Here is a 27,420-nt window from a genome sequence, read left to right on the forward strand (position 1 = left end):
GACTATAAAGAAAGCTGAGTGCCAAAGAACTGATGCTTTTCAACTGTGGTGCTGGAGAAGACTCCTGAGAGTCCCTTGGACTGCAAGGAGATCCAACCAGTCCATCCTAAAGGAAATCAGTTCTGAATATTCATTGCAAAGACTGTTGCTGAAGCTCCAATACTTTGGCCACCTATGTGGAGAGCTGACTCACTGGAAAAGACCATGATGCTGGGAAAGACTGAGACAAAAGAAGAGGGCTCCAGAGGATGAGATCATTAGATAGCATCACTGACTCCAAGGACATGAATATGATGAGCAAGCTCCAGGAGAAGTGAAGGACAGGGGAGCCTGGCATGCTGCAGTCCACAGGGTAGCAAGGAGTTGGGACACAATTTGGCAACTGAACAACTATAACCAAAAAATGAGCAAACCTTTGAACTAGTTTTGTTTCAAATTTACTGGCTTTTCATGTTTAATAGGAGAACATGAACTGACTACATTTAGGGGAAATGAACAAATGGAATAAATAAAATAAAATTTCAATTCTATTTCAAAGAAGAATAATTTTCATCAAGGGCAACTTCAATATATTTCTAACAAGACAAGTCAAAGGTGCCATTTATACACAAGAGAAAAGTATGTATTGTTCTCCCCCTCAGTGTCACTTAGGAAGTCACTTCAGCAACATGCAGGAAACTGTTTTGGAAGCTTGGTCTCAGGAAACAGACAAATAGTAGCCAAATTAACAAAACAGAGCTAGAAATTCAAAAACAAACTAAAAAGGACATTCATCCTCTTGTGACTCCAAACTAGTCACAAAATGTCCTCTCACAATAAACCAATATTTTTGACAGTGTTTACCTCAAGGTAAACACACCTCGACCACAGAGTTTAAGCGTTAGCCATAGAATCATGTCCAGTTGCACAAACGTTCTTTGCCAGTGCACAGCCTTCCTCCACCCCATCTCTGAATACAAAATAAGAATATTTAACTCCAAGATAAAATTCAACTGAAGTGTTTTATCAGTTGTGTTATCAATATCAAATCTAAGCTCGATGTGCTAACGGCTAGGAACCTGTGCACTATGCAGTAAGATGCCTTGGTCAGACGGGAGAAGAGGACAGAGGGCTCATGTGATTTATAACAACACGTAATAAAGGACCACAGGGTACACGTAGCTTCTCCTGATGCAGGAGCCAACTTAAAAAAAAAAAAAAAAAATCCTGTTCCTGAGATAAATAATACCTTGGCAAATCATTTCAAACTGCACTTTCCCCAACGGAAAGTTTACGTCTTCTTGAGTAAGTAATTTTTCACTTTAAAATCAACTGAAATACACCTTACGTACAACGGAGACCTCGTACCTTGATCCACTCAAGTATTTACTGACTGTCCACTGTGCCAGGGACCTTGTAAATAACGGTGTACAAACAAGGACAATTCCTACCCAGAGCTCACCTTCCAAAGAGGGAAGCGGAAAATAGGTCAGCAGACAGCAAAAGGCAAAGAGAAGCAGTGTTCCTGAAGTGCCATGAGCTTAAGGAACACGGCAACGGGTGAGTGAGCACGTGAGGCAAAGGAACTCAGAAGAGGTGAGGGAGGCTCAATGAACTGCAGCGGGGCCCTGAGGGCCAGCTTCATCCAGAGACAGCGATCACAGAGCGGGCAGAGGGACCCGCATGACCAAAGGGCCAGGCGGAGGCCTCCAGTAAGGTGAAGGCTGGCCACGAAAGGACAGAGGGACACAAGCCTAGCATGGTGAGGTGGGCAGGGAGCAGACAGACCACCCAGGGCCTGTCTCAAAGGCCTGTATCAGACTTTCTGGCTTATTTTAGATGCCCCAGAGAGTTTACTGGTGATAATAAAGGGAGGTTTTTTTATGTATCGGTAAATTCAGTGAATGAGTAAATGTCAAGTGCTAGAAAAGTAAAACTGAGTAAACCCAAGTAAATTCAATACTATGAATACTATATACGTTATACCATGAAGAATGCTAAATTTTCTCAAAAGTCACATTTTTAGATATATTTAAGGTGAAAACAACAGAATGGGAAAGACTAGATATCTCTTCAAGAAAATTAGAGATACCGAGGGAACATTTCATGCAAAGATGGGCTCGATAAAGGACAGAAATGGTATGGACCTAACAGAAGCAGAAGATATTAAAAGAGGTGGCAGGAATACACAGAAGAACTATACAAAAAAGATCTTCACAGCCAAGATAATCACGATGGTGTGATCACTCACCTAGAGCCAGACATCCTGGAATGTGAAGTCAAGTGGGCCTTAGAAAGCATCACTACGAACAAAGCTAGTGGAGGTGATGGAATTCCAGTTGAGCTCTTTCAAATCCTGAAAGATGATGCTGTCAAAGTGCTGCACTCAATATGCCAGCAAATTTGGAAAACTCAGCAGTGGCCATGGGACTGGAAAAGGTCAGTTTTCATTCCAATCCCAAAGAAAGGCAATGCCAAAGAATGCTCAAACTACCTCACAATTGTACTCATCTCACACACTAGTAAAGTAATGTTCAAGATTCTCTAAGCCAGGCTTCAGCAATGTATGAACTGTGAACTTCCAGATGTTCAAGTTGGTTTTAGGAAAGGCAGAGGAACCAGAGATCAAATTGCCAACATTCGCTCGATCATGGAAAAAGTAATAGAGTTCCAGAAAAACATCTATTTCTGCTTTATTGACTATTCCAAAGCCTTTGACTGTGTGGATCACAATAAACTATGGAAAATTCTGAAAGAGATGGGAGTACCAGACCACCTGACCTGCCTCCTGAGAAACCTATATGCAGGTCAGGAAGCAACAGTTAGAACTGGACATGGAACAACAGACTGGTTCCAAACAGGAAAAGGAGTACATCAAGGCTGTATATTGTCACCCTGCTTATTTAACTTATATGCAGGGTACATCATGAGGAACGCTAGGCTGGAAGAAGCACAAGCTGGAATCAAGATTGCCGGGAGAAATATCAATAACCTCAGATATGCAGATGACACCACCCTTATGGCAGAAAGTGAAGAGGAACTCAAAAGCCTCTTGATGAAAGTGAAAGAGGAGAGTGAAAAAGTTGGCTTAAAGCTCAACATTCAGGAAACGAAGATCATGGCATCTGGTCCCATTACTTCACGGGAAATAGATGGGGAAAACAGTGGCAGACTTTATTTTTGGGGGGCTCCAAAATCACTGTAGACGGTGACTGCAGCCATGAAATTAAAAGATGCTTACTCCTTGGAAGGAAAGTTATGACCAACCTAGATAGCATATTCAACAGCAGAGACATTACTTTGCCAACAAAGGTCCGTCTAGTCAAGGCTATGGTTTTTCCATGTGTGGATGTGAGAGTGGGACTGTGAAGAAAGCTGAGCGCCGAAGAACTGATGCTTTTGAACTGTTGTGTTGGAGAAGACTCTTGAGAGTCCCTTGGACTGCAAGGAGATCCAACCAGTCCATCCTAAAGGAGATTAGTCCTGGGTGTTCTTTGGAAGGACTGATGCTGAAGCTGAAACTCCAATACTTTGGCCACCTCATGTGAAGAGCTGACTCATTGGAAAAGACCCTGATGCTGGGAGGGATTGGGGGCAGGAGGAGAAGGGGACGACAGAGGATGAGATGGCTAGATGGCATCACCAACTCGATGGACTTGAATTTGAGTGATCTCTGGGAGTTGGTGATGGAGAGGGAGGCCTGGCGTGCTGCGATTCATGGGGTCGCAAAGAGTCGGATACGACTGAGCAACTGAACTGACTGAAGGTGAATTAAAGAATTAAAGAAACCATGAATAACACCGTCTCTGGATAATTGATTAATCAAAGTTATTGCCCTCACTCAAACCTGCAGCAGAAGCAAAGAAATGCTGCGTTCTAAGATAACATCCAAGTAAAACTGAAGGTTCTACAAAGTGACGACCCACTTTATATTCATGTGTCATTATAAACAAAGCAACTGCCTTAAACTGAGAGAATTATGAAAAATACGAATCATCACAACTCATCCACAACCTTAAAAGGCTCTACAAAACCCCACCATGAATCAATATGAAGAGAAGAGAGCCAAGTACAGAGCAACTCCCTCCTCCTTTGATAAACTGGAGACTATTGACAAGACACTTGTAAAACCATCACTGATCTGCCATTACTTAAGTCTAAGTGTGCATTTTCTATTTTAAAATATTTATACAAAAAAACAGAGATCAAACTGCCAAACTTAGGAGAACTGCAAACTAAGAGATAAAAACAATGAACAAAGGATCTGAATGGTCAAGTCAAGCAATAAAGTCAAAGGGCCAGTTAATACGAAAGAACATTTAACTTCACTGATAGAGAAATGCAAATTTAAACAAGAGGCTATTTTCTGTGCATCAAATTGGCGAAAATTAAAAACAAAATTATGGGGAAACGAATGCTCTCAAATTCTTGGAAGCCAATCTGGCAATAATACCAAAACTTTAAAAGAGCATGGACGTCCAGCAATCCTACTATAACAAACTTCTTCCAGAGAAACAGGAACCTATTAAAGATTTATGCACACACAGCCACCTTCATAGAAACATTACCTGCAACAGACAAGAAGGCAAATACCTAAAACACCTAAATCAACTTATCATTTAGAGAATGGTTAAGCAAACTGTGCTTCTGGCCACGCCAAGACGTTTTACTCAGCTTTGAAACTAAGGAAAGGGCATTAAATAATAACAACAAGGATGCTCATGATGTATCACTGCACCAAAGTTAATGCAGAGTGCAGAACCCTGCGTGCGGTGTAGATCCCGCTTGCTGTGGACAGCAAGAAACGACACAGGTGGCATTTTTATGTTTCTTAAAAATTGCTTTGAATATGTGTAGAAAATTATCTGCAGGGACAAATTTTAAGTTGTTTCTAGTTTCTCTCTAGGGATATGGATTTGTGATAACATGAGGTGGGTACTAGGTTTTTAACTTATCATCTTCTATTTGAATTTAAGAAGCAGACAGATCAATTCATAATTTAAAAATAATAAAGGAGAGGAATGGTCTCAAAAATTAAAATGCAACATATTATCACAATGAAAATGACACTCAATAGGCAATTAGGTAGTTACATGCTTAATACGTGGCTGGATAGTCAAAGTATGATTATTTAATACAATGACTAAGCACCAGATGTGAACACCCTGCTTACCTCTTTAGGTGATAAATTTTGTGTGTATACTGTCCCTTTTCTCCATCCTTTTCATAAGGTTCATTCTTTAAGACTTCAATTCCTTCTCCACCACCAGTCTCATTCTTACTTGCTTCTGCCACAGAGTAAAGCTGTCCAACTTGATACTGAAATATCAAAGAGTACAGAACTTCGGTAAGTCAGCAGTAACTGCAAAAACTTCCTGTGCTAAAATCTTTCTGCAAATACAGAAAAGCACATCCCAACCATTGAGCACATACGTTCCACATGAAAACATGACTCAGATGAGAAATTAGTAGGTGTGGAGAGATGAACACCAGATGATCATACAGCTTCAGGAAACTATAATAGTTTTCAAGATTTCCATTATTTAGGAAAACTTAGTTACAAATATTCTAGTGTTGTAATACATACGATCCACTTGTTTCAATGTCAAGATGCATTTTTTTTGAATAATAAATATACATTCATATTTTCCAAATCATCTTCACATCTATGACATCTCACTTTATTTCACAAAATCCTAAAGAAGGTATGACAGGAATATATGTTACTTCTTCGCCAAAGAAGAAAGCTGAGCGATCAGAATACTGTTCTCAATAATGAGGAGGGCTATAAAGTGACAAAAAAACCCTGCAAATACAAAGCAGCACCACAGTGCAGAGTGTGGTAGACCTCTGGGGTCCTCTTTTACATGCTTATGCATGTGCATGCCTGATTTGGCTCTGGTCCACCTACACAGAAACAGTACTGGGTATCTAGGGTCTCAATTGTTAACTGTGAAGTTCTCCAGTAAAAGGAAACTGGTTTTAAAGTATAAATAAACAAGTATTACCATGAAAAGGCAAGAAATTGCTGATAGTGCTTTCTCTTTCACTCTAAAGTAGATAAGAATTCTCACTGGCTTGCACCAAAACCTGTGAGTGGACACCATTATTCTATGCCCATCTGGAATTTCCAACAGTTCCAACAAATGATAAAAAGCAAAGTTCCTGTATTCTAATTTGTTTCAGTAACTCAATCATGGCACCATCTCCAATCTCTTCAAATTCGGCTAGATTTCCTCCTTCTAATGATGAGAGCCTGAAGAAATGTTTTTCTTTTTTTCCTTTTTTAAGCATATTTTCAAAGAAAGGCCACCTCTAAAAACTAGTAATTCAAAACTAACATTTTATTTTGAGGAACAAAAAAATCAGGGTGGTTCTAAGCTCAGCAAATAGTCCTATCTATAAAAGCCCATGGGAATATGATGCTATATTGACGGTTAATTCACACACACACACACAAATTTGGAAAGGTTTAGGAAGCTGGAACCAAACAGATTTCTTAAATACGTCAAAAATCAGTTTTTGTAGAGATTTCAGACTGTAGAAAGGGCTGTCTTCTTTCTTCTGGTTTTTATGACAGACCACCAGGGTTAGCCCAGGAATGCTACAGTCCTTAAGTCCTTCAAAATACAGTTTTCAACAGTGTCATATTTTAAAAATAGGATTAAAATGTCTCTAAGTCTGAGGATAAACTTGATCTTGGTTAGAAACAGAGTAACAAAAATTTACACCGAAACAAGTGTTCAAAAATATGTTATTAATGGAATGATAACTTGTCACATGACACTAGGCTTTCATTCTCATTTTTAAGAAGAACTTAACGACAGGAAGCATATTAAGTCTGAATATAACAAAAAGCTGAGATTATTCTGGGTGACAATAACAAGACTCAGAAAGATTTCAACAAGTTGGTCCAACTAGCTGAAACAAAAAGAAAAAAACAAAAACAAATGTCAATTTTCACATTCAAGTTCAAACAATTGTATAAGTAAAGATTTGGGGTGCCTGGCTTATCTGAGTGTTCTAATACATTTGAAGCCTCAGACCCTACTGAGGTACTTGTGGCTGTGTTCAAGTCTACACGAAACAGCGCCAGACAGCTACTCATTTTCAGTTCCTGCATTTTTTTTTCCCTTCTGCCTGCCTTCTGTCAGCCGTCACATCTTAGGTTTATCAGTTTGTTTTGTTCCACTTCCAATCCAGTGGTTCCAGTTGAGTCTCGGCTCTAGGAGGCCCAGATAACCGAGGAGTACAAGCTGTGAGCAAGTTGCAGGAGGACCCCAAGGCCTTCGTGCGTTTTGCTCCGTGGACCTTGATTTCTCAGGAGCCATCTCTGCTCTTATCCTCATTCCTAGCTGTACTACTGACAGCTGAGTCCACGAGACACGCAGCTTTCTGAACAGGTGATGCCCTTCGGTACTGTGTGCAGGTCGAGGGAGACGACATCCTCTTGTGCTCCCGTGCAGAGCACTGCCTTCGGCTGAGAGCAACAAGCACAGCACATGCAGCAGCGGTGGGCCGGTGAGGAGGCCCAGAGGTGCTGTGATACCAGGCCACACGCACGTGTGGGAAGGCTCAACCTCGGGACCACAGGCAGAAAGGTGGGACGAAGGGCCACGGAGAGGAGACAGAACTGCCAGAAGCTACCCTGAAGGGTCACCATGGATAAGGGAGAACAGGCTTCCTTCCTCCCCTTTCTGCTCAAGTGGAAGGAACTGTAAACAGTAGGCAGACTTTACAGGAAAGCAGCTTTTGGTTTAAAGTAACAAGAAATGTTTAAAATATCCAACAGTAAAGTAGGCTGCTTCTCCAAGCAGCCAGTGACTTAACCCTAAAGTGCCCAGGTTGCAGCTGGAACCTCCATTCTCTGACACGCTGCCGACAGAATTCCTGCACCGGACAGGGTGGTCAGACTCTTCCAAAACCAGGCAGGGGAACGACAGATACTCATTTACCGTCAATTATCTCTAACACATCAGGATTCACTGTCACATACGGCAAAGCAAAGATAAACGAAAATATTACCTCAGATTAGCATGCCAAAATAAACTATGCAAGCAAGACTTACCTCCTGAACCGAACATGGCAGAACCACACGGCTAAAAAGACAAAAGGATAACAAATGTTACACATGAAGTGGTTGGCTTTAAAACTGATCTCCGCGATTAAAAGACTTTTTGCTTTAAATCCAATGACAGCATAGTACAAGATGTCATTTATGGAAGAGGGTCCTCGGAATGACTACAGATAAGAGTTCTTAAACTGGGGAAATAAAACTACCCATTGCTGACTCTCAACAATCACTTCCATGTAGCACCCTCATTATACCAGGACCCCAAAAACACAGTTGTAGAGATTCTTGTGAGGAGTAAAGGAACAAGAGGAAAGTCATCACTGAAAATTGCAGGGTACACGATGTATCATTTGTTGACTGTCTGGTCAGGCTGCCCTCAAGAAATTTTTAATATGGTTTCATTCTCCATCTATACACTATGCATTTTGTTTTTATGGTACTTTCTCACAGAATTCATGTTTTGAATCTCACGAATAAATGCCTCCAAAAACTGCTCCCTACTACCCAATTATTGCTCAGTCTTATTGAAAAAAACCACGTAAAACATCCTATAGACTTAGTGAGAAAAAACTTTACCATGGAAAATATTTTGAACCTGAGAAATACAACCCCTTTCAGGGTAGATTCAACGTGAGGTTGCTGTGTTTGACCTTGTCCAAGAGTCTGTTCCTGTACACACAAGAGGGCTAGGACAGAGACGAATGCTCCTACCGATGAATTCCAAAAAAGAACTCTGTGATTAACTATTTTATTATATCAGGATATTGCATTTTATCTCCAGATTTTTTAGGGAAGTACTCTCATACTTAGTTCCACAAGAAGCTCTGAAAACCAAGGCCATCCCCAAATATCAAATGTCTCACGGTCCAAGAGGGCAACTCCCCACCCCACCCATCCGGCCCGCCCAACCGGTCATTCTTAAGAATGTTCCCTCCTACCCTCTAACTACCATAGCAATGCCACTAAAAATCTTATTTTAACTCTAAGGAGAGGAAAAAAATACCACAGTGTTCACCTCAATTTTCATTTTACAGGAAATTCCCAATAGTGTTCTTCACTCCAACTTCTCTTCAGCGGCACTTTTTATCTGTTGTTCCCTCCTTAGTCTTCCTCAAACACTGATGCTTGAGTGCTCAGATCACCTTAATCTCTACCAGGTATCTCCGTTATTCCCCCCTCCTCCTCGACTACTGGGGGTCACTCATCACTCTGTCATTCTGATAATGATCGTCTAAAGACAATGAAGGTTCTCCGAGTCACAATGGTTGCTAATTTCTTCTCATCAAGAATAAACTTGTTATACAAAATCCTTCCAATAAGTAATCATTTATTTCAGCTGTCTTCTCGGGGTACACACAAACATGCTCACCGTGTCAGTAGCAGAAAATAAAACTGGGGTGGAGAGGTGCAGTGGACAAAGGGGAAGACTATGATATAGGCTGGGAGCCTATTTTGGGAGATTAAGACAAAGATAGAGGTTGGGAGCATACTTTCAGGGCCTGGAATACAATGGTACGAAATCTATCACATTTATTCAACAACAAAGAATTCTGAAAGGTTGTTCCCCAAACTAAGCAACATAGCTATAGCTAACACGTCCTCTTAGGAGCTTAAAGACAATGAGAAGCAGGAGGATGGGGTAAAAAGCCATCTTTTGGGAGGCAGGGCAAGGATTAACAAAGACCCAGAGGAGGATGCTCCGTGTACTGAGGAGCCTGGAGGGCTGTCCGCCGATCCATGACTCACACTAACACACCGACACACACAAGAGAACTCTGAGGAGCCTGGAGGACTACAGTCCATGACTCACACTCTCACACTCAGTCCATGGGTCCATGACTGACACTCTCACACACACACAGGAGAACGCTGGGCTGCAGTCCATGGATCCATGACTCACTCTTGCACTCACACACACTCACACAGGAGAACGCTGGGCTGGAGAGGAAGTCAAAGGAAGGAATAGAAGGGAAACAGTTAAAGACTTCCCTGAAGTTTCACAAAACCAAGAATCACTGCTGAATAATTTTACTAGTAGGGAAAACTTATTTTACAAAATGAAAGTGACTGATTATGACATTCTGAATGAATGACAAGTCAAGTAACTTCTTCAAGATTTAAGAAAAAGTAAAAGAGATAAGAAACAGACAGGCTTTATTATTCTAAAAGCAATATTCAACTTTTACAGCACTTTGAAAATTTTCAAACTTCTCTGAAAACTGTTATGAAAATACTTTTCCAAATCACACAACCTACTAGTTCTTTAAAACCAGGATTTTATGCTAATGGCAATTTCACCTACTGCTTAAATAACAACTTGAAGGTAACTCCCCATCCTGGAAAAGTTATTTCTAACCTTTTAATTCATGTCAAAAATAGCTGGCATTTTTAAAGACAACAAACATTTGCCAAAGTATACTACAGTTTACCAACATCCTTACATAGGGACGACCTACCTATTCATTGCTCCTGACCAAGAACAATTTTAGAAAACTGACAGGTGAGTAGGAAGAATCATTTTTTTCATTAGACAACACTGAGTTCTTACAGTGCGCTAAACTAGATGCTATGCTGGATACCAGGAATAGTTGAATAAGAAGTAGCCTCTGACCTCAAAAAGTCTAGGAGAAAAACGGGAATTCCCTGGCAGCCCTGTGGTAAGGACCCTGAGCGTTCACTGCCAAGGGCCCAGGTTCAATCCCTGGTTAGGAAACTAAGATCCCACAAGCCACATGGGGCAGACAAAAAAAGAAGACTTTAGGAGGGAAATAAAATCTAGGGGAGACACAAGTGAGGAGTGGACATCAAGAAACGTAACTGAGAATTCCTTCGGAAAAAAGTGTTACACCTTGAGCATATTTCAACATTGGTTATATCGGCACAGTAAAATTTTTATAAATAAAGTAATGATTCACAAAAAGCATAATGTGCAAATTCCCAATGAGAATTGCTTTCCATGATTTAGCCTGACACTACTCACGTAACTGTCAAAGGGATCTACTGAATACAATTCACATTACAGAAAGGAGGAAGTAACTCTAATAAAAGAAAAATTACTAGATCTGCGACCCAAAATTAGTTCCGCAACTTACTTGCTGTGTGACTTGGGCTAAGTCAATTGTCTCTTATTTCCTCCACAACTCTTAACATCTGCCAACTACAGACACTACAAAAATTTCAGAGTAATAAATGAGCTAACACTTTCATGCTACATTATACAAATGAAATGGAAGAGAATTTTTAAAAATTTTAATAAAATTTTAACTAAAAACTTGTCTTTTCTCAGGATCGCTGTCACTGACTGAAGTTAGAATGTTTCATTCATTTAACAATTTATTGAACATTTACTATGCGCCAGAGGCTTCAAGAATTGGGAATATGAGAGTGAGCAAAATAGACAAATTCATGGAGTTTATGTACAGTGAGAGAAATACATCCAGTAACAGAGAAGCAAGTCAGATGGTGATAGCTCTATGAAGAACAATGATGCCGGAAAGCAAACACCAAACCGTGCGGGTTGCAAATGGATCTTCAGAAAAAGATTCCAAGAAAGTGATATTTAACCAAAGACCTGAAAAGGCGTGAATTAGTAAAATGAAGGTAGAGCTCTTCACCCAGAGGCAAGAGCAAGCAGAAAGGCCCTGAACTAGGCTTATTTTCCTGGAGTAGGAAAAGCAAGAAACCTTGTGAGCTTGGAAAGGGCAAGGGAAGTGGTGTAACTGAAATCAGAGAACAAAATAGTGGTTAAAACCTCCCAGGGTATCTATCCTAAAGGCCTTGGCTTTTACTCTCAGTGAGATAAGGGGGTCCGGAAGATTTTTAAGCAGAGAAGCGACAGGAGTGACTTTTTAAAAGAAACTGGACTAATACTAAAAATAAGCTGTCTGGAGTTAGCTAAATTAAGCCCAACATTTCAAGAGTTTACAATGAAAAGAGCATTTGAAACATTCAAGAATGGGCCACACTAGAAATCCTCAGTTGCCCAAACAGTGGCTGACATGAACCAGCTGTGACAGCGGAACACTCGCTGCCAACCAGATTTCCTGCGATCAGTAGTCACAGTCCTTGCCGGTAGGAAATGCCGTAACTTTTCAACAAAACCACTTCGCCGGTCTGATGCACCTGGGAACCCTTCCATACGACCGACCACATGTTAACGCCTCACCTAAACCCGGGGGAAGTCCATGGAGCCCAGAGTGTCATCCCATCTTCAAGATGTGGAAACTGAGACTCAAGAGTAGAGAGAGATGGCTCTCTCGGGAACTTCGCTTCCCAGCGAAGACAGGTTTTTCCCGACTCCCAGCTCCTGTAGGAACTTCGGGGCGCCTACGTCCCACCTCGAGCCCTCGGACCACCAGGGCAGCCTTTAGCTGGTAAGCCCACCTTCCGCGGGTTACAGGCAAGCTCCACCCCGGGGACGACAAATCACAGACCCACCGCGTCTCCCCCGCACCCTCGGGCTTCGGCTGCGGGTGGGCCCAGTCTCAGACTGGGGTAGGGGGGGTGCTGGGGAGAAGGCGGGTCCCAGCGGAAACTCCCGGCCGCGCCCGCCGGAGCCACGCGCTCGGGCCGGGACCCTGCCTCCTCCGCCCCTGGGGTTGCGGGGGGGGGGGGGGGGGGGCGCTGTTACCACGGCAACAGCGCTGGGGGTTGGGGGGAAGCGGGCAGCGCACTGCTGAGGGGCCTCAGGCGGGCCGGGGGCGCGTGCCGGCGGGAGGGGGCGCGCGCAGGGAGCGGCCGGCCCAGCGGCTCGCTCCTTCTTAGGAATATTCCGCCACTTCTCAGTCAATGGATCCCCCACCACTGCCGCCCCGGAACCTCGCTCACGCCCACCGGTCCCACTCACAATTCTTTAATCAGCACCATCTTTCCGGAACGCCTTCACAGCTGCCGCCGCCTCTACCTCTACCACCACCGCCGCTGCCGCCGCCGCCGCCGCTACCGCCTCTCAAAGCGCCTGCGCGGCTCCGCCCCCTGCCGTCCCAGCCGCCGCGGCGCCTGCGCGTCCACACCCTTCCGCCGCGACCCGTCGCGTCAGCGCGCGAGAGGAGCTGGCCCCGCCCCAACCCCGCGCCCCGCCCTGGGCGCGCGAAGGGTCGTTTGCGGCTGCGCGGGCTGAGCGCGCGCTCGCTTGTCTCCTGGTGGCGGCTTGCGTTTCCAGGCAGGTTCTGTTGAGGGAGGCAGTGCAGCCTGCGCTCTCTGGTGAGTTTTCCGAGTCGGTTCCCTGAAGTCGTTTTCTGGTCAGAAGAGCTAAACTTTCTCTCACTGAGTTTGAGAGAAGGTCGCCTTCTTGACGGACGCCTCCTTTGCGAAGTCCGCGTTAAAGACTCGAGTCCGAGAAGGGTTGGTCCGGTGGGGGGTTTGCGCGCCGGTTCCACAGACCGAGGCGCGCGCTGGGGACGGCTGTGGCCGCACGAGTTCCGAAAGTCCATATCCCCTACTCTTGGGTCCAGAATTCCGGCCGTGGCTGTGGCCCGACCGCGGGGGCGTCCCACCGTCCCGCCCAGCTCCCCGGGGGAAAAGGGAGTGCGCGTCCTTAGAACCCGGGAAGGGGCCCGGTTGTGAGGAGACGCTAGCGGGTCCCGATGAAGCCCCCACACGACCCGGGCTCCAGCCGGGAGCCAGGAGGTGGCCTTAGGATGAGTTGTAGCTGGGTCACTCGCATGCTCAGTGCCAGGCACAGGTATAAGCCCTGGGGTGCAACCAGCAAAACAGATACCCTGTTCTCACTTGGAAACAAGAGAATTGGGCGTCGTGGAAAGTACTAGTACAGAAATAAGATAACACAGACTGGTGGGGGAGGCAGACTAATCAAGGGAAGAAGGGCTCTCGGGAGGCCACAGTTGTGATAAATAGCCCAGATTTTATTTTCTTGGGCTCCAAAATCACTGCAGATGGTGACTGCAGCCATGAAACTCCTTGGAGGGAAAGGTATGACCAACCTAGACAGCATGTTAAAAAGCGGACATATTACTTTACCAACAAAGGTCCGTCTAGTCAAGGCTGTGGTTTTTCCAGTGGTCATGTATGAATGCGACAGTTGGACCATAAAGAAAGCTGAGCACCGAAGAATTGATGCTTTTGAACTGTGGTGTTGGAGAAGACTCTTGAGAGTCCCTTGGCCAGCAAGGAGATCCAACCAGTCCATCCCAAAGAAAGCCAGTCCTGAATATTCATTGGAAGGACTGATGTTGAAGCTGAAACTCCAATACTTTGGCCACCTGATGTAAAGAACTGACTCATTGGAAAAGACCCTGATGCTGGGAAAGATTGAAGGTGGGAGGAGAAGGGGATGACAGAGGATGAGATGGTTGGATGGCATCATGGACTCAATAGACGTGAGTTTGGGTAAACTCCACGAGTTGGTAAGGGAGGCCTGGCGTGCTGTAGTCCATGAGGTCGCAAAGAGTCGGAGGTGGCTGAGCCACTGAACTGAACTGTGCAGTTGGGGGAGGCATCCTTTCCTAGTTAGGGGAAAATAGACCGTGAGGCTGAAATTCCTCAGGGGTAGTAGTAGTTGAGCAGGTGGAGGCCAGGTGTGGCTAGAACGTCTTAAGTAAGGGGAGGGGAAAGAAGCGGGACTAAATAGATGGTGAATAGTTTGTGTTGTATTCCAAGAACCATTGGAAGCTGTTGAAAGGTTAGTAAGAACATTAAATGAGTAATAAAACACTTATATATAAACTTATATAAAATACACCCAGTGAAGTTAGGACTGCCTCAAGAAAAGTAATAGTAGTGAAATATTTGTCTAAAGTTGGAAACTGGCCCCTGTGGTAGTCCCTGGGATTGCCTTGGTTTCTGTGATATGTGAAGCACTGTGCTAGTTGTTGTGATGATGAGGATTCAAGGAAACACATGCTGTTACTTTGGGGGAGCTTAGAAAGTGGCAGTCACTTCTATTGGTCAGGCCTCATGTATGCCAAGTACTGTGTTAGGTAGTAGAAATGTTTGTCTCATTTCACCCTTAGAACAACATTAGGAGATAGGTGTTTTAGCACACTTTTAAAAGAAAAAAAAAAGTGTTCCTCGAGCCAAGTTAAGTGACTTGGGCAAAAGTCACTCAACTAGCTTGTTTACAGAGCCATCTCAAATCGAGGTTTTAAAAACTTCAAAATCTGCTCTTTCCAGTACACACTTTTTTCTAAATAAAAATGAAAAGTTGAGGCATGTAGGCAATATTTAAGACAAATCATTGTTCTCAGTTATAGATGATACTTAAGGGTGAGAATAGACAGTCTACCATTTGAATACTGTAGTGCTGAACAAGAGCACTAGGAGGTGCATTTTAAGGTCCAAGGAGATCATATTGGATCAGTCAAAAGGTTCATTGGGGTTTTCATAGCATTTTGCAACTACTTTTAGTGAATTTCAGCTTGGTAGTCTGTTTTCCTCTAATTGGGACTCCTCCCTCATCTTCAAACAGGCTGGGCTGTTTGTAACATTAGGCTCAACTGTTGTCTTCTGGAGTATTTCCCTTGATTACTCTGCCTCCCCCACACTATATGGTTGTAAAATAAAAGACTGTCTGCTGCATGAAGCTAACTCTGAACTAGTATACAGTATTGACACTTTCTCTTTCCACAATGAGAGTGTCATAGTAAAACACTCAATTGAAAACCACAAGGTGAAGAAATCAACCAGTTTAGATGTATATATTGAGGGAAACAAAACATGCTAATCCAAAAGTAACTAGTTTGATAGGAAACATGAAATCTGTGTAACTAAATATCTGTACATTATATCTGCTTAAGAGACAAAAATGGCAGAATGAGGAAATGTTGAAGAAGACTAGAGAGCAGGAAAGACTACCATCGCCCAAAATGAGAAAGAAGGAAATATAAAGAAAAAGACTGTTACACGGGGAAAAAATAAGCTAATGGGCTGTGTGGCGTTTTCTTGTTTTAAAATTAAAGATGTTGCATCTGGTACATTTTTGCAAATATGAACCTACAGTGGGATGTAACTTATTTGTAATTATTTCTGGTTCTATAAAAGGTCCTCCTCCTTTAAGCCTAATGTCTGTTGATCTTTGTTCTAACTTTGATTCTTCAACAAAGGTAACCTTTACACATTAGATGTCTGAATTTAATTCTGGAAGCCTCCTGTAACCACCAGCCTCATTACTTCTCTTGTATATGTTCTGGAACAAAGAGCTCATTATAGGTAGAATGGTGGTAGATTTTACTGAGGCAAACCAAAAGGTTTCTGATTATAGCAGTGTTTGGACCATTTATGCACTAGTTAATAAACTGCAACTCGGGTCAAAGAAATTTGGATGGTCCTTCAAATATTATCAGTGAATATGGCCTGTTTTTGCCCCTGAAGAGAAGTTTTTAACCTGGATTCCAAAGGCTTTTTAGTGATTGCTCCCAGGAAATTTGTGAACTGCTGAGATTGTATATATTTCATGTCTATGTACATATTTCTAGGGGTGCCGTCTATAGCTTTTATTTGCTTTTCTTACTCTGCAGTTTGCCATCCTCTTTATCGTCTCCCCATTCTAGAATTATCTTGATTGAAATATTTTTATGAAAAGAATTATTTCCAAGGACGCTTTAATACTGTCAAACATCAGCACGTAGGTCGTAACATTGTACTGCTGTGGAAGAGACAGGATTGGGCCTGGCAGTGGAAAGCCCTTGGCCTCAATCCTGGCTCTGCCACTAGCTGACTGTATTGATAGCTTGAGTAAGTCATTTAATTTCAGATGCAGTTTATTCATCTATTTAAAAAAAAAGGAGCTACTGATATCTACAACCTAGATTTGTTGTGAGGAATATCAGATATGAAGTGTATCTTACACATTACCTTGATACGTATTAGAGTTTCAGTGAATGGGAATCATTTCATTTTAATTTTTTTGGTTGTGCAGGGTCTTCGTTGCTCTGCGTGGGCTTTCTCTGGTTGCCGTGAGCGGGAGCTCCTCTCTAGCTGCAGTGCGCAGGCTCCTTGTTGCAAAGGCTTCTCTTATTGCTGTTGGAGCACAGGCTCAGTAGTTGAAGCGCACGGGTTTAGTTGCTCCACGGTGTGTGAGATCTTTTCGGACCAGGGATCAAACCCATGTCTCCTGCATTGGCAGGCGAAGTCTTCACCCCTGAGCCACCAGGGAAGCCCCAGGAATCATTTTAAAACCTACAGCTTTCAGAGAGCAGAACAGTAAATTTTTTTTTTTTTAAAGGTAAGAACCTTTTTTTTAAAACTTTTTTGTTTTGGCTGTACTGCGTCTTCCTTGCTGCACCGGGGCTTTCTTTTGTTGTAGCGACTGGGGGCTACTCTTACTTGCTGTGTATGGGCTTCTCATTGTGGTGTCATCTTCTGCTGTAAAGCACAGGCTCATGGTCTCAGCAGTTGTGGTATACGGGCTTAGTAGCCCCTTGACGTGGGATCTTCCCGGACCAGGGTTGTAACTGGTGTTCCTTGCATTGGCAGGCAGATTTCCTAACCACTGGACCACCAGGGAAGTCCATAATTTAAGATATAAGTAAGTTCCTCCCCACTCTGTCCATCCCTAGGGTAACTACTATCATTAATCACTGTTCATCCTAATGCATGAATCAGAATGCGTATGTATGTATGTATATTTCTGGTGGCTATAAGCAAAGAATCTACCTGCAATGCAGGAGATTCGGGTTCAATCCCTGGGTCAGGAAGATCCCCTGGAGGAAGGAGGAAACGGCAACCCACTCCAGTATTCTTGCTTGGAGAAGCCCATGGACAGAGAAGGCTGGTGGGCTATAGCCCATGGGGTCACACAAGAGTCAGACACAACTTATCAACTGAACAACAACAACATCGATGTACGTAGTGATGTGTGGTTGTAATGTACCTTCTCACCTGCAGTTTATAAAATAGTATAGATTTCTGTTCTCTGTTGCACCAGCATTTGGTATTGTCAGAGTTTTTCATTTTTTACCATTTTATCGGTTTTAAAATGCTATCTTGGTTACTGCATTTTTCTATAGGAAGAGGATCTTTTCATGTGGACTGGCCATGTTCTTATTCTTTGCTCATTTCCTGTTAGTTTTGTTGTGGTGACTGTTCTGTGCGTTGTAGCATGTTCCACAACATCCCTGACCTCTATCCATTAGAGGCCAGTAGCACACCTCCAGTCATGACAATCCAAACATTGCCCAATGTCCCCTGTGGGGAAGAATTGCCCCTGGTTGAGAGCCGCTGGTTTATAGTGACTCGTGTGCAGAGTTGTTTGTCTTTAAGAAAATTTTGTCCCAGTAACATTTTTGAGGTTTATATTACATGCCAGGTGCTAAGTGTTTCTAGAGTTTTCATATTATTGATATACAGTTGACCCTTGAACAATGCATGTTTAATCTTCAGGTCCATTTATAAACATTTCTTTCAGTAAATGCAGTACTGCACAATCCTTGGTTGAGTACACAGATGTGGAACTTCAGATATGGAGGGCCATTGGTAGGATGTGAGTGTCCGTGGATTTTGTTACTCGTAGCTGGTCCTGGAACCAGTTCCCCATGGATACTGAGGGATGACTGTGCTATAACCTTACTTGTTTCTGGCTTTTTACACTCAAGTGTTTTTGAGATTCATTAACGTTGGATGTAGTTCAGTTCTTTTCATTGCTGAGTGATATTCCTTTGTGTGGATATATCAAATTTTGTTTACCATGTGCTTGGTGAACATTTGAGTTCTTCCCAGGGTTTGGCCATTACAAATAAAGCTCCAATGAATATTTTTACAAAAGTCTTTCTGCAGTTATGTTTTCATTTCTCATGGGAAATTTTCCCTTGAATCGTAAAGGAAGTGGACATTTAACTCTCGGACAAACTGCCAAATAGATTTGCGAAGTGGTTGTGCTCAGATGGTAAAACATCTGCCTGCAATGCAAGAGACCCAGGTTCAATCCCTGGGTTGAGAAGATCCCCTGAAGAAGGAGATGACCACCCACTTCAGTATTCTTGCCTGGAGAATTTCATGGACAGAGGAGCCTGGCGAGCTACAGTCCATGCAGTTGCAAAGAGTTGGACACAATTGAGTGAATGACACACTTGCTGTTTTGCATCCCTACCAGCAATGTATACGAGTTCAGTCACTTCACAGCCCTTTCAGCACCTGTTAGCCATTCTAGTGGATATGTTGTGGTGTCTCATTGCAGTTTAATTTGCATTCCTCTGAAGACTAATGATGTTGAGTACTTTTTCTTGTACTTATCAGTCGTTTGTATATCTTTTCTGAACTGACTGTTTAAATATTTTACCCATTTTAAAATTGATTTTACTATTGAGTCGTAACAGTTCTTTATGCTAGATACAAGCTCTTTCTCAGAGGTATTTGTTGTGAATACTTGCGGCAGCGTGGCTTTTCATTTTCTTGATGGTATATTTCAAACAGAAATTTTAAATCCCAAGGAAGTCTGATTTTTTTCTTTAATGTTTTGTGCTTTTTGTGTCCTACCTAAGAAGTCTCCCTGGTGGCTCAGAGGTTAAAGCATCTGTCTGCAACGTGGGAGACCTGGGTTCGATCCCTGGGTGGGGAAGATCCCCTGGAGAAGGAAATGGCAACCCACTCCAGTATTCTTGCCTGGAGAACCCCATGGACAGAGGAGCCTGGTGGGCTACAGTCCACAGGGTCACAAAGAGTCGGACACGACTGAGGAACTTCACTTTCACTTTCAAGAAATCTCTACCTACCTCAAAGTCACAGAGATCTTATTTTATTTTCTTCTAGAAGTTTTAAAGTTTTATCTTTTTACATTTAGGTCTGATCCTTTTCCTTTTTTTAATATCCTTTATTATAAGGCCTTTTCCTTTTTTTATTGTGAAATGTACATAATTTAGCATCTTAACCATTTTTAATTTCATAATGTTTTGAGTCCATCTTCATCAGTTCAGTTGCTCAGTCGTGTCCAACTCTTTGCGACCCCATGAATTACAGCACGCCAGGCCTCCCTGTCCGTCACCAACTCCCGGAGTTCACTCAGACTCATGTCCATCGAGTCAGTGATGCCATCCAGCCATCTCATCCTCGGTCATCCCCTTCTCCTCCTGCCCCCAATCCCTCCCAGCATCAGAGTCTTTTCCATTGAGTCAACTCTTCGCCGGAGGTGGCCAAAGTACTGGAGTTTCAGCTTTAGCATCATTCCTTCCAAAGAAATCCCAGGGCTGATCTCCTTCAGAATGGTCTGGTTGGATCTCCTTGCAGTCCAAGGGACTCTCAAGAGTCTTCTCCAACACCACAGTTCAAAAGCATCAATTCTTCAGTGCTCAGCTTTCTTCACAGTCCAACTCTCACATCCATACATGATCACAGGAAAAACCATAGCCTTGACTAGACGGACCTTTGTTGGCAAAGTAACGGCAAAGTAATTGGCAAAGTCCATCTTCACAGCTCTTATTTTGTAAAACTAAAACTCTCTACCTATTAGGCAGTAACTCTCCACTCCCCTTCTCCGCAGCCCCTGGCAAGCACCATTCTACTTTCTGCCTATATGATTTTGACTGCTATAAATATCATATAAGTGGAATCATTCGGTATTTGTCTTTTTGTAACTAGCTTCTTATTTCACTTAGCATATTGTAGCCTGTGTCAGAATTTCCTTCCTGTTTTAAGGCTGAATGATATTTCATTGTATGTGTATACTACGTTTTCCTTGTTCATTCATCTGTTGCTGGACAAGTGGGTTGCTTTCACCTTTTGGCTGTTGAGAATACAGGCATACCTCTGAGATAATGCAGATTTGGTTCCCAACCACCACAGAATAAAGTGAATGTCAAAGTAAGTCTTGAGTTTTTTGGTTTCCCAGTCTATTTAAAAATTATATACTATATTGTAGTCTATTAAGTTTGCAATAACATTGTGTCTAAAAACATGTACATACCTTATTTTCAAAATACTTTATTGCTAAAAAATGCTAGCAATCTTCTGAGCCTTCATTGAGTTTTTTTTTTTGGCTGGGTCATGTCTTCCTTGCAACATGTGGGATTGTTGGTTGCAGCGAGCAGGCTTAGTTGCCCCATGGCCTGTGGAATCTTAGTCCCCTGACCAGCCCCCTGTATTGCAGGATGAATTCTTAACCATTGGACCACCAAGGAAGTCTCAAGTTTTAATCTTTTTGCTGGTGGAGGATCTTGCCTCAATGTTGATGACTTGACCAATCAGGGTGGTAGTTACTGAAGGCTAGGGTGGCTTGTGGCACCCTAAAACAGCAATGAAGTTTGACACATCAGTTGACTCTTCCTTTCACAAATGATTTCTCGGTAGCATGCAATGCTGTTTGGTAGCATTTTACCCAAAGGAGAACTTCTTTCAAAATTGGAGTCATCTTCTCAAACCCTGCTGCTACTTTATCAATTAAATTTATGTACTGTTCTAAATCTTTTGTTGTCTCCTCAGTAATCTTCACAACATCTTTACCAGGTGTAAATTCTATCTCAAAAAACTACTTTCTTTGTTCATCCATAAGAAGAAACTCCTCCTCAGAGTTTTGTCATGAGAGTGCAGCAATTCAATCACATCTTCAGGCTCCACTTCTAGTTCTCTTACTATTTCTGCCACCTCTGCAGTAACTTCCTCCAATGGAAGTCAGACCCCTCAAAAATCACCCATGAAGTCTGGAATCAACTTCTTCCAAGCCCCTGTTAATATTGATGTTTTGACCTCTTTCCTTCAATCACAAATATTCTTAGTGGCATCTAGAATGGTGAATCTTAAGGCAGGTGTAGACTTAAATGTATTTCTCAAATAGTAATACTTGAAAATTGATTCCTTGATCCATGGGCTGTAGAGTGGATGTTATGTTAGTAGGCATGAAGGCAGCATTAATCTTGCTGTACATCTTCAGAGCTCTTGGGGACCAGGTTCATTGTCAGTGAGCAGTAGTACTTTGAAAGGAATCTTTTTTTCCATTTTGAGCAGTAGGTCTCAGTAAACCATATTGTAAACAGATGTACTGTCATCCAGGTGTTGTTGCTCCATTAGTAGAGCACAGGCAGAGTTGATTTAGCATAATTTTTAACAGTCCTAGGATTTTTGAAATGGTCAATGAGCAATGGTTTCAACTTCAAGTCACCAGGTGTGTTAACCCCTAACAAGGGAGTCAGCCTGTCCTATGAAGCCCGGCATCGACTTTTGGTCTCTACTTATGAAAATCCCGTATGGATGTAAGAGTTGGACTATAAAGACATCTGAGCACCAAAGAATTGATGCTTTTGAGTTGTGGTGTTGGAGAAGATCCTTGAGAGTCCCTTGGACTGCAAGGAGATCAAACCGGTCCATCCTAAAGGAAATCAGTCCTGAATATTCATTGGAAGGACTGCTGCTGAAGCTGAAACTCCAATATTCTGGCCACCTAATGTGAAGAGCTGACTCATTGGAAAAGGCCCTGATGCTGGGAAAGATTGAAGGCAGAAGGAGAAGGGGAAAACAGAGAAGGAGATGGCTGGATGGCATCACCTACTCAATGGGCATGAGTTTGAGCAAGCTCCAGGAGTTGGTGATGGACAGGGAAGCCTGGTGTGCTGCAGTCCTTGGGCTTGCAAAGAGCTGGACATGACTGACTGACTGACTAAACTGAACTGTGAAAATCCTAGAGGTGATAAAGACACTCTAAAATTTTTAAATTTCACATTTGGGTCTTTAATCTACCTGGGCATAACTTTTCTGTATGGCGTAAGGTGTTGTGATCCAAGTTTTCCTCCTACGTGGATAATAAATAATTTAGCATCATTTGTTGAAAGAAATGTTCGTTATTGTTGACATAGATGTTTGATTTTTCCCATTTCATACTTTATAGCAGAATGTGGCTTAACAAGATAACTGGTAGTATTTTGAGATTCAGATAATACTTTACAAAGAGGGACAAATGATACTTAAAACAGTAGCTTGAGAAGTTTATTTTTTTTCTTTCAGGTGAATTTGATTTATTATGTGTAATGTCTTTCTAGCATTGCTTTTACCTGATACTCATTTAGCTAAACCAAGTCTCTTTGTGTTAGTACTTGCCCCGGATATCTTTCTGTCTTTTTAAACTTGTTTGTTATTTCGAAAGCAATTTTATCATATGCAGAGTTGGAAGTGTGTAATAAATTCCAATATGTCCATCACCCATCTTCAACAATTATCAGTTTGGCGTTCTTGTCTCATTTATTCTCACTCCCCAATTTATTTCTTTGGAGGGAAATATTTTAAAGCAAATCCTAGACGTATAATTTCTCCTACAAGTGTAAACTGTTTCCTTTCCCATCTCCTGACTTTCAAATTCACTTTGTATATAAGTGTAACTCTTGTTAACAGATTATGTTTGTTTAACATTTATTCTGATTTTCTATAGTTCTGATATCAGTGTAATTGTCCATTTCATTCACTGTGAGTATATTTTTATAATTTTAGGTTCATCTTACTGTTTGTATCCCTTTTATACCTTCTTGTCACCTTTTGGGTTGAAGGGTTTTCTTACTCAGTTTTGCTACTTTTCTCCATTTTGTTCATGTATTTTTGGGGAACTTATATGCCTTTGTCTAGTCTCTCAATTATTATTCTAGCTTTTAAAACATACATGTAAGGTTTAAAAGTAAGTGGTATTTTTACTTTCGTCATGAATAACACAAGGAAGTTCAATTCAGTCACTCAGTCGTGTCCGACCTTTGCAACCCCATGAATCACAGCATGCCAGGCCTCCCTGTCCGTCCATCACCAACTCCCGGGGTTCACTCAGACTCACGTCCATCAAGTCGGTGATGCCATCCAGCCATCTCATCCTCTGTCGGGAACTTCAGTTCAGTTCAGTTCAGTCGCTCAGTCATGTCCGACTCTTTGCGACCCCATGAACCGCAGCACGCCAGGCCTCCCTGTCCATCACCAGCTCCCAGAATTCACTCAAACTCACATCCATCAAGTCGGTGATGCCATCCAGCCATCTCATCCTCAGTCGTCCCCTTCTCCTCCTGCCCCCAACCCCTCCCAGCATCAGAGTCTTTTCCAATGAGTCAACCCTTTGCATGAGGTGGCCACGGTATTGGAGTTTCAGTTTTAGCATCATTCCTTCCAAAGAACACCCAGGGCTGATCTCCTTCAGAATGGACTGGTTGGATCTCCTTGCAGTCTGTGGGACTCTCAAGAGTCTTCACCAACACCACAGTTTAAAAGCATCAATTCTTTGGCGCTCAGCTTTCTTCACAGTCCAACTCTCACATCCATACATGACTACTGGAAAAGCCATAGCCTTGCATAGACGGACCTTTGTTGGCAAAGTGATGTCTCTGCTTTTTAATATGCTATCTAGGTTAGTCATAACTTTCCTTCCAAGGAGTAGTGTCTTTTAATTTGATGGCTACAATCACCATCTGCAGTGATTTTGGAGCCCCCAAAAATAAAGTCTGAAACTGGTTCCACTGTTTCCCCATCTACTTCCCACGAACTGATGGGACCAGATGCCATGATTTTCACTTTCTGAATGTTGAATAGTCCAATTTTGAACATGTTTGAACTTGAAACTTTAATTTTAATATACTGAAAATATACTGAATTTTATGTTGGTCCCATTCAGTTTTTTTCTTATCAAACATTTTTGTACAGTATTGTACAATCAGTATTTTATTTAGATTTGCCCACATTTTTATCAGTATATCTGCTCATCATTCCCCTTCACATCGCAGCCCTTCCATCTTAGCTAATTTTATTTTTGCCTGGAATTTGTCTTCTAAAATTTACCTGAATAAAGGTCTATTTAGTGGTAAGTGATGTTTTCTTGGTCTGAAAATGTCTATATTTTGTCTTCATTCATAAAAAACACTTTGTTATAGAATTCTAGGCTGAGATATGTTTTTTCTTGATATATTTAGAATACTATCATCCTGTCTTCTAGCTCCCATTTTTGCAGTAAAAAATTAGTCATCTAATTCCTGGCCCTTTATAGATGATACGTCTTTCCTCTCTAGCTTTTTAAGATAAATTTTTATTAAAATATAGCATGTGTACAGAAAAGTGCAAAAAATCATAAATATATTGCTTGGTGGATTTTCTGTAATAACACATAACTACACCCAAAAATATAAATGGAGCATTACTAGAACCAGAGAGGTCTCCCCTTGTAACCCATTCCAGTATTTACCATCTAATTATTGTTTCATCATTTATCATGATCGTTTTTTCTTATTTTGAACTTGTATATAAAAGGAGTAATAGGCTTTCTTTTGTGTCTGGCTACTTTTCCTCAACACTCTGAAATTCTTCTGTAACAATTTGGTCATTCTCATAGAATATTCCATTATAGGAATATACATTAGCCACTTTACTGATACTAGTCATTTGTTTCCAGTTGTTGACTGTTAGGAATAGTGTCACTAGTCTTTTAGTAACATTATCCTTACTTCTATTGTGTATGTACTTAAATGGGAACTTTCTTGCAGTAGGAAACTGCCTAATAGTTTTCAGAAGTGGTTATGTCCTTTTATGCTCCCACCAGAAATACATAATTGTTCTGATTGCTCAATAAACTCATCATCTTTGTTGTGTTCAGTTTTTTTAATTGTATCTGTTATCTACTGTGGCTTTAATTTGAATTTCCCTGATGACTAATGTGCTTGTTGGGCAGTCATATATTTGTTAAATATCTGTTCAAATCTTTTACCTAGTTTTTGATGTATAATTGACATATAACATATTAGTTTCAGGTATAAAATAATGACTTGATATACGTATATATTGCAGAATGATCACCACAATATGGCTAGTTAACATCCATTGCTGTAATTAAAAAGCTTTTTCTTGTGATGAGGACTTCTAAGATTTACTCTCTTCAGTTCAGTCTCCCAGTCATGTCCAACTCTTTGCGACCCCATGAACCGCAGCACGCCAGGCCTCCCTGTCCATCACCAACTCCCGGAGTTCACTCAGACTCACATCCATCGAGTCCGTGATGCCATCCAGCCATCTCATCCTCTGTCTTCCCCTTCTCCTCCTGCCCCCAATCCCTCCCAGCATCAGAGTCTTTTCCATTGAGTCAACTCTTCGCCGGAGGTGGCCAAAGTACTGGAGTTTCAGCTTTAGCATCATTCCTTCCAAAGAAATCCCAGGGCTGATCTCCTTCAGAATGGACTGGTTGGATCTCCTTGCAGTCCAAGGGACTCTCAAGAGTCTTCTCCAACACCACAGTTTAAAAGCATCAATTCTTCAGTGCTCAGCTTTCTTCACAGTCCAACTCTCACATCCATACATGACCACAGGAAAAACCATAGCCTTGACTAGACGGACCTTTGTTGGCAAAGTAATGTCTCTGCTTTTTAATATGCTGTCTAGGTTGGTCATAACTTTTCTTCCAAGGAGTAAGCGTCTTTTAATTTCATGGCTGCAGTCACCATCTGCAGTGATTTTTGGAGCCCCCAAAATAAGGTCTGACACTGTTTCCACTGTTGTCCCATCTATTTCCCATGAAGTGATGGGACCAGATGCCATGATCTTCGTTTTCTGAATGTTGAGCTTTAAGGCAACTTTTTCACTCTCCACTTTCACTTTCATCAAGAGGCTTTTTAGTTCCTCTTCACTTTCTGCCATAAGGGTGGTGTCATCTGCATATCTGAGGTTATTGATATTTCTTCCGGCAATCTTGATTCCAGCTTGTGCTTTTTCCAGCCCAGCGTTTCTCATGATGTACTCTGCATAGAAGTTAAATAAGCAGGGTGACAATATACAGCCTTGATGTACTCCTTTTCCTGTTTGGAACCAGTCTGTTGTTCCATGTCCAGTTCTAACTTGCTTCCTGAGAAACTTCCGAATATGCCAGTGAAGTTGCTCAGTCATGTCCAATTCTTTGCGATCCCATGGACTGTAGCCTACCAGGCTCCTCCAACAATGGAATTTTCCAGGCAAGAATACTGGAGTGGGTTTGGGAGGGATTGGGGGCAGGAGGAGAAGGGGATGACCGAGGATGAGATGGCTGGATGGCATCACTGACTCAATGGACGTGAGTCTGAGTGAACTCCGGGAGTTGGTGATGGACAGGGAGGCCTGGCGTGCTGCAATTCATGGGGTTGCAGAGTCGGACACGACTGAGCGACTGAACTAAACTGAAAATCACTGCAGATAGTGACTGCAGTCATGAAATTAAAAGTCACTTGCTCCTTCAAAGAAAAGCTATGACCAACCTAGACAGCATATTAAAAAGCAGAGACATTACTTTGCCAACAAAGGTCCATCTAGTCAAAGCCATGGTTTTTCCAGTGGTCATGTATCGATGTGAGAGTTGGGCTATAAGGAAAGCTGAGTGCCGAAGAATGATGCTTTTGAACTGTGGTGCTGGAGAAGACTCTTGAGAGTCCCTTGGACTGCAAGGAGATCCAATCAGGCCATCCTAAAGGAAATTAGCCCTGAATATTCATTGGAAGGACTGATGCTGA

The 27,420-nt window shown here is 42.2% G+C and overlaps 1 protein-coding gene and 1 long non-coding RNA gene across 3 annotated transcripts in view; one reads left to right on the forward strand and one right to left on the reverse strand.

Moving 5' to 3' along the window:
- PITPNB (phosphatidylinositol transfer protein beta) overlaps positions 1 to 13,031 on the reverse strand; it is a 61,827-nt gene extending 48,796 nt beyond the window's left edge. For both annotated transcript variants that reach the window (XM_040251363.1, XM_040251364.1), the window contains exons 1-3: positions 12,900 to 13,031; positions 8,048 to 8,078; positions 5,153 to 5,298 (exon numbers count right to left, since the gene is read on the reverse strand). In XM_040251363.1, coding sequence (XP_040107297.1) covers positions 5,153 to 5,298; positions 8,048 to 8,078; positions 12,900 to 12,919 — 197 coding nt within the window. In that variant the 5' untranslated portion in view covers positions 12,920 to 13,031. The remainder of the gene's footprint in view (positions 1 to 5,152; positions 5,299 to 8,047; positions 8,079 to 12,899) is intronic.
- A 126-nt stretch (positions 13,032 to 13,157) lies between these two features.
- Positions 13,158 to 27,420, forward strand: part of LOC120871464 — a 51,111-nt gene continuing 36,848 nt past the window's right edge. The window contains exon 1 of the long non-coding RNA XR_005723023.1: positions 13,158 to 13,255. This is a non-coding gene — a long non-coding RNA (uncharacterized LOC120871464). The remainder of the gene's footprint in view (positions 13,256 to 27,420) is intronic.

The sequence above is a fragment of the Oryx dammah genome, unplaced genomic scaffold (assembly GCF_014754425.2).
Source record: "Oryx dammah isolate SB20612 unplaced genomic scaffold, SCBI_Odam_1.1 HiC_scaffold_12, whole genome shotgun sequence".
NCBI classification, from domain to species: Eukaryota; Metazoa; Chordata; class Mammalia; order Artiodactyla; family Bovidae; genus Oryx; species Oryx dammah.